The 8,026-nt window shown below is 36.7% G+C and overlaps 1 protein-coding gene across 1 annotated transcript; it reads right to left on the bottom strand.

Annotated features, from left to right (window-relative positions):
- Positions 1 to 2,297: 2,297 nt before the first annotated feature.
- LOC128126455 (laccase-17-like) lies at positions 2,298 to 4,758 on the bottom strand. Its single transcript, XM_052764391.1, has 6 exons — positions 4,624 to 4,758; positions 4,400 to 4,551; positions 4,037 to 4,281; positions 3,788 to 3,916; positions 2,702 to 3,652; positions 2,298 to 2,599 (listed from the first exon to the last, which is right to left on the bottom strand). Exons 1-6 carry the CDS (start codon positions 4,711 to 4,713, stop codon positions 2,469 to 2,471), a joined length of 1,698 nt encoding a protein of 565 aa, XP_052620351.1. The 5' UTR covers positions 4,714 to 4,758; the 3' UTR covers positions 2,298 to 2,468.
- Positions 4,759 to 8,026: the final 3,268 nt, after the last annotated feature.

The following is an 8,026-nucleotide window of genomic DNA, read 5'->3' as shown; positions in this document are numbered from 1 at the left end:
TTTAGACCTTCATCAATATTACATTAGCGACAGAGATTCGTCAAAGAGCAAATATATCATGAACAATTTTCGAAATTATAATTTGCCGATAAAATTGACTATTGAGGCAAAAAAAAAAAAGTCATTTTCTAATTTCTTCACCACCAAGCATGGACATAGGTTACCAACGACTCTTTTTCCTCATGACGTTGGTCATTAGAGGCGTATTACCGAGAGAATTATCCGTCTCTAATACCACAATGTCAAATAACATATTTAAGGATAATATAATATGGAAAACCTAAGTGTCATACTATTGAAACAGTCTCTTTTTATGGCTATGCATGATATATATTTTGTAATAGTTAATTATATTATTTGTTTCTTTTTGTCATTAAGAAATTATAGTATTTGTTGTGCATGTGCTTCTTTTACATATACATATATGACTGGTTGTATGTTGCTAACTTAGCATCACACGTTATTTAATTAGTTATCAGAATCTTAGAAAGTACAAAAGGGTTATATAACTTGGTATTGGTTAACATTTATAGGTGGAACCGTGTAATTTAATTCTTACTAGACGTTGATAGTTATTGTTGTCACTTAATTTCACCTTATCGAAAACGGTTCTACTAGAAGCAATGTGTCATGTAGGTTTTAACAAATGCGGTGGTAAACCGGGTTTTATAATGGGCTCACATTTGTCAACTTTGCATTTGGCCTGGATGTGATGTCATGTACTTCATTCTAGCCAAGTCATATGATCATTATGGATGTAGTAGTAGTGAACAAAATGTTTTGCATAGATTTTCAAGTGTCCAAAATGCTTAGAATAACATTTGTAATTCTACTTTTATATTCTAATCAACCCAAGATAAAAAAAACAATCAATTCATACGCAAGAAATTGTTAGATTTTATTCAATTATGTACTACCTCCTCAAATGAATTTAATCAACTCACTATAACACATCCAATTAGTGGTGGTAGCGGTCCTTTCTTTTAGGAGTTTTCTCTAGTATTTAAAGATATGTAAGTTGAAGTTTTTTAATTGGATGGAATACAAAGAAAATTACCCCAAAATGTATCTCTTGTCCTCCTTCTCCTGTACTCGTTTTTTAATTATTGTTGCATAAAGCAAAGGTTTTCCAACATATTAGACTTTCACATTTTGGCTTTTATGATATGGGTTCGATACTTTGAAATAAAATATGAATCTTTATTTTAGTACATGGATATTAGTGTTTTGTATTTGAAAGTTGAATACTAAGGTTTTGAAACCGAATATTAATATTTGATTAGGTTTTGGAAAATAAAATTCGATTTTCATTTGTGAATTTTGGTTATAGAATAATGATAAATTTAAGACCTAGTATAGTGTGGCTAACTATAATAAGGGCACCAATTAGAAACAAAAGAATTGGTCATAATGCATATAAATGATGGATTTTTAGACCTTCATCAATATTACATTAGCGACAGAGATTCGAGAAAGAGCAAATATATCATGAACAATTTGCGAAATGATAATTTGCCGCTAAAAGTGACTACTGAGGCCAAAAAAAAAAGGTCCTTTGCTAATTTCTTCACCACTAAGCACGGACATAGGTTACCAACGACTATTTTTCCTCATGGCGTTGGTCATTCGAGGCGTATTTCAGAGGGAATTATCCGTCTCTAATACCACAATGTCAAATAGCATATTTAAGGATAATATAATATGGAAAACATAAGTGTCATACTATTGAAACAATACTCTCCTTTTATGGCTATGCATGATATATATTTTGTAATAGTTAATTATATTTGTTTCTTCTTGTCGTCAACAAATTATAGTATTTTTTGTGCATGTGCCTCTTTTACATATATGACGGGTTGTATGTTGCTAACTTAGCATCACCTTAGTTAATTAGTTATCGGAATCTTTGAAAGTACAAAAGGTTATATAAGTTGGTATTGGTTAACATTTCTAGGTGGAACCGTGTAATTTAATTTTTACCAGACGTCGATAGTTATTGTTGTCACTTAATTACACCTTATCGAAAACGGTTCTACTAGAAGCAATGTGTCATGTAGGTTTTAACAAATACGGTGGTAAACCGGGTTTTATAATGGGCTCCCATTCGTCGACTTTGCATTTGGCACGCTTGTGATGTCATGTACTTCATTCTAGCCAAGTCATATGATCATTATGGATGTAGTAGTAGTGAACGAAATGTTTTGCATAGATTTTCTAGTGTCCAAAATGCTTAGAATAACGTTTGTAACTCTACTTTTATATTCTTATCAACCCAAGATGAAAAAACAATCAATTCATACGCAAGAAATTGTTAGATTTTATTCAATGATGTACCTCCTCACATGAATTTAGTCAATCACTCACTATAACACATTCCGATGTTAAGTTGTAGAAAAACAATATATTCACATCCCTCAAACTTGAATTGTTGAAAAAAATTGATTGAAATGTTCCAAGCAACGGAAGCTTTAACATTTTGGAAGATCAGCCGGTGGAGGTAAGAGCTTTTGGTTAGGTAGTTCTCCATCCAAGACGAGCCATGCCATCTTCAAACCCCAACCGGTATGAACTTCCAAATGACAATGCATGAACCACACCCCTGGACAATATATAAGAAGAAGAATATATCAATGACAAACTAAAATAAATCATATATGCACCACAAGAAACCAAACTGAAATTACATGCATGAGTAACAAACCTGGGTTGTCCGCTAGAAATCGTATAGCAACCCACCCACCAGAAGGCACACCAACCGTGTTTCTTTCGATAGGGTCCACAAGATTGAAGTTCTTAGGGTCCTTCTTAGGATCGTAGTTTCCAAACCCTTGACCAACAACAAAGAAATTGAAGCCATGGAGATGAAGAGGGTGGCTTTCGGCACCAAGAATGCTGGTATCTTGCATGACCAACTCCACACTAGTATTGAAAGGAAGAACCATGAGCTTTGTACCATTGCTCACAAAGGTGTTATTTGGAGGAGTTCCGGTATAATTAAACCAATGCACTGGGTTGATAGGGAAATAAGGACTATAAACACCCTTCGATTTATTAAAGAAGTGGGACTGGAGAAGGGCAACACTTGGTTGTACGAATGACACATTATTTATGGATGCAGCGAATCTAGCCCCGTTCGGTCCTTGGCAAGTTCTATTTTGCGCACAAGGGGCCGTCCCAAGTCCTACTGTGAAAAATAAATGTTTGTCGATCTTCTGTGGGACATTAGCAGGAAATTTAGAGTTTGCCAAGCTTCGAAGTCTATTTGAAAACTTTGACACGAATGAAGTGTCATTTAAAGATGGTAATGTTGGTGTAAAGAGTGGAAGATTTTTCATCGGAACAGGTGACTCATATTCGAGAATACCAGCAACTGTGGAATTGTCAAAGGTTCCTTGACCCGTTACATATGGTCTAGCAGACATGAGAAAGTTGGCACCGGGAAATTTGGATTTGGTTTTAAGGAGGACGTTGGTGGTTTGACCAGGAGCTAGTATAAGCGTTTCAGTTTTGAAAGGTTTTACATAAATGGCATCAGCCTCAACAACGGTGAGGGTGTGGTTTGCTATGCTAAAAAAGAGTTCATCATTGAGTGCTGCGTTGATCAGTCGAAGGAGGTACGTCTTCCCGGTTTTTACCTTCAGCTTGAATGTGTCTGCAGATTTCATGAGCATTCTCATTCAGTCATGGTTTCTTTCAATACATATGTATACACGTATTCTATATATATAAATATGTATTCCAGGGGTGTACGTACGTACGTATGTAACAAAGGCTAGAAATACGGTACCTTTAGCAGAGCAATTGTACAAAGGTCCGGGAAGCCCATTGAAGGTATAGGCATCGGAAACATTTGGACCCCCACCGGTTTGTGTTGCTTGCGAAATTATAGCCTCTGGATCAGTATTGAACCACTCTCCTGTAGACATACAAAATTGTAATTACTCTCATGCATGCAAAACTGATGTAATTAAGTACAACATAGCTACAAGCTTAGAGATTAAAAGATTCAACAAAGTATATATGTACGTAGTTTTACCAAAGATGATGGGAACTTCTTTATAGGGCTTGGTAAAAGGGTAGGGGACATTAAGCTTTGGCAGAATGATGAGAGGACCATAAACACTTGCTCGTAACCATGATATATGTGCATGCCAAAACAATGTTCCTCTTTGTCCAATAACAGTGTAGTTGTACACATAACTCTGGCCAGTTTGTATGGGGCATTGAGTTATGTATGCTGGCCCATCGGCCCATCCACTCCGAAGTTGTCTAATACCATGCCTGTGTATATAGCATGCATGCATCAGAATCATATATAGTACGATGAGATTGTATTTAAAGTAATAATAATACGTTATAGAGCGTTAGAAAATACAAAATGTACAGCTCTTAATTATACCAATGGATTGTAATGTTACTGGAGACATGGTTAGTAACTTTTATAAGAAGCCGATCACCCTCTCGAGCGACAATACGTGGACCTGGAAATTTTCCATTGACCGTAACCATGCTTTTTGTGTGGCACAGTCGTGTCACGTTTTGCAGCTCGATCTGCATGAAAAAATAGATCAACTTGTTGGACTACAAATTAAAATGATAAGCATCATATGTAATGAGACATACGTTAAACTCATAGCTCCTGGTAGTTCCACCAATTGTATACAAAGGAAGCAGTGAAGTTATTGCTAACAATGACAAGAAAATTCCACCCATATCTTTGTGTCTGTCTTTCGTTGAAGATTATGAAAGCTGTTGCTACAGCATGAACCTTGCTATGATATCTGAACATATATATAGGTTGATGTCTAAGGATGATTTTGGCAGAGTCAACAACTCATTCTATTGCATCACCAACCGTTGTTCAAATGCAACTTTAGAGTGCTATCAAAGAGATCATATCCATCTGTCCTTTAAAAACCTTTCCTTTGTCGTAAGGACTAGGTCCCTAGGTCCCAATCTTAATTGAATATAACATAACACTTTATCTAGTCAAATTGTTAAAAATAAACCTAGTTTTAAAACCACCTGCTAGAAAACTTGAAAAGTTGAACATACATAATTAACAATATATGTTTTATCCATTATTTTTGGGGATGGAGTAAGCCACAGATTTGTTCGTTGTTGCTTGCTTCATGAGAACATAGCAAAAACAACAATTAATACTAACAGAAATAACTCAAATAAATCAATTAATGTAATACATACACATAAAAAATTACAATTACGATCAGGTGAATTTGATTATATAGCTAGGCTAGTAAAATAGTACCTGTTCCTTTCAAACAATCTTTTCTTTACATGCATGTGCCTACAATGTACATAGGAGAAAAAGACACACAACGAACTTTGTGTGTGTGTGTTTTTGTTGTTTTGTTTTTTTTTTTTTTTATTATTATTAGAATTTTCATGCGTTTGTGCCTGCACGGAGTAGATTTTTAAAATTGTACGTATTTCACAAGTTAATTAGAGGAACAAACCAAAATTTGGCCGGTTATCATGTTAACGACGCTTTGTTGGCATGATGGTGTGGCGGCGTATAGGCCATGTCATCTATACATAGATATTATAATTATTTTTAATTTTTTCAAAATTTATAAAATCATATTAACCATAGATGAGTGGGCCTCCTTTACACCTTTCTTCTTTAGAGCTCCTTCTCCTCTAAAGACTTCATCGTCTCTTCTAAAAACAAGAAATTCGTATGAAAGGTTTTTCTATATATTTTTCTTTACAGAGGGATTACATATATAGGGATTTGAACACAAAAAAAGAACTATACAAGAGATATGACAGTAACAACACCCAATAACTTCCATGTTTATATGATCTTCTCAATACTAGCCAAAGATAGTTTGATCTTATGAAATATTCACTCTCGCCAACATTCCCCCTCAAGCTGGGGAATGAATGTCGATCATTTACAGCTTGTCCAGAGAGTTACTAAATAGTCTTGCATTCATCGCCTTAGTTAGCATGTCAGCTAGCTGCTTCTTCGAGTTAACAAATGGCTAATTTATTGTTTTCTTATCGAGGTGGTCTTTAATAAAATGACGATCTAATTTAACATGTTTTGTTCGATCATGTTGAACTGGATTGTTTGCAATTTTCACAGCCGCTTGATTATCACAATAAAGATTCATAGCTTCCTTCACACCAATGCTAAGATCCCTTAGCACCCGTTTTACCCATAATAACTCACACACTCCATGAACCATGCCCCGAAACTCTGCTTTTGCACTTGATCGAGATACTAGTTTTTGTTTCTTACTTCTCCAAGTTATTAAGTTTCCTCCCACAAAAGTAAAATACCCTAAAGTGGACTTACCATCAGACTTATCTCCAGCCCAGTCGGCATCACCATAGCCCATGACTTCTAGATTTACATTCTTCGCAAAATAAAACCCCTTTCCTGGTGAAGACTTCAAATAGCGAAGGATTATATATACGAATTTCATGTGGCTTTCATTGGGTGCATGCATAAAACGGCTAACTACACTTACCGCATATGCAATATCAAGGCGTGTATGCGATAAATATATTAGTATTTCGACCAGTTTCTGATATCGTTCTTTGTTCGTTGGTACTTGAACCGACAAGAGAGTCAACCCGTGGTTAACGTCAACAGGTGTGTCAATCAGTTGACAGTCCAACATACATGTCTCGCAACGAGATCCAGTACATACTTCCGTTGGCACATTCTAATTCCCTGTTTAGACCTTGCCACCTCGATACCCAAAAAATATCTCAAGTTTCCAAGATCCTTTAGCTCAAATTCCTTACTCAATATTGCTTGTAGTTTGTTTATTTCATCAGGATCATTGCCAGTGTAACACCCCGTTTATTAAATAAATAAATAAATTGATGAGTGTATAGTTGCCCTTAAATCAATAATTATATAGCAAGGCGTTTGTCTCAAGGGTTAATTGTTACAATTTTAAAAGTCGGGGGTTAAAAGTGTATGTTCTGAATTTAATTTGAAGAGGATTTCGGAAGTCAGGGTGCGTTTGGTAATTAATGGACTTAAATTGAAAAGATTTGAAGGCTGAGGGGGTTAATTGGTAACTTCGGGACTTAATATGGAAGGAATTATGGAAGCAAGGGCTAAAGGATAAATTCTGGATTTAAATTGTAAAGATTTTGGAAGTTGGGGGCTGAATGGTAAATTTTGGATTAAAGTTGAAAAGATTTCTGAGGGGAAGGGGCTGTTTGGTAATTTTTGGGTTTAGTTTGGAAATGATATGGTGGTGAGGGACTGAACTTGTAAAATGGAAAGGATGTTTGAATAGTGACACGAGAATGAAACCTGGTACCCTTCCCTCCCTCTCGTTCAATGAAACAGCAAACCCTAAACCTAAAGGGATTCAGCCGACACCATCCTTGGAGCTCTCAGCCACTGTTTACATCGCAGGTCCGACGCCGCTGCTGCAAGGCCGCCGAACCACTGTTAACGCGACACCTGCTCCCAGAGACGTCGGGGGCAATCAGTAGGTCGTTGATGACCGAAGGAGGGCTGCATCATCGTCATGTGAGGGCCGTGAGTTGCCGGAACTGCAAGGTAGGTTACCCTCAACCAATCCTTCCTCTTTCCTTCTCTTTCTTTTGTTGGTTTGACGCCGTGTATAGCGGTTGTGGTCGCCGATGGTCATTGAACCGACGTTTCAGATTACTCCGGCGATAGCAGCCTCCTAGTCGGTTGTTTGGAGCTTTGTCCTCGATTCATTTCGTGTATATGTTGCTGCCACGAGCTGAATGCGTGGGTACGTGTGTTTGGCTTGAAAACCCACCGCCACCACCTCATGGTGGTGTTGGGTTTTGAGCGTTCTAACACTCCTAAGTGTACATGCAACCCTAAAAACCTTGGATCTATATTTTCTCTAATATACATGCAAATATGAACATCCAAAGTATTATCCTAATCTAGCATACAAAACAATAAAGATAGAATACGTACCTCTTTGATGTAGAAAGTCTTCATGAAGCTTGAGTGCCTAGTGCCCCAAGTGTGACACCTCAAATGGTTCATACA

The sequence above is a fragment of the Lactuca sativa genome, chromosome 5, assembly GCF_002870075.4.
Source record: "Lactuca sativa cultivar Salinas chromosome 5, Lsat_Salinas_v11, whole genome shotgun sequence".
NCBI classification, from domain to species: Eukaryota; Viridiplantae; Streptophyta; class Magnoliopsida; order Asterales; family Asteraceae; genus Lactuca; species Lactuca sativa.
This window is presented reverse-complemented; position numbering and strand designations above follow the sequence as displayed.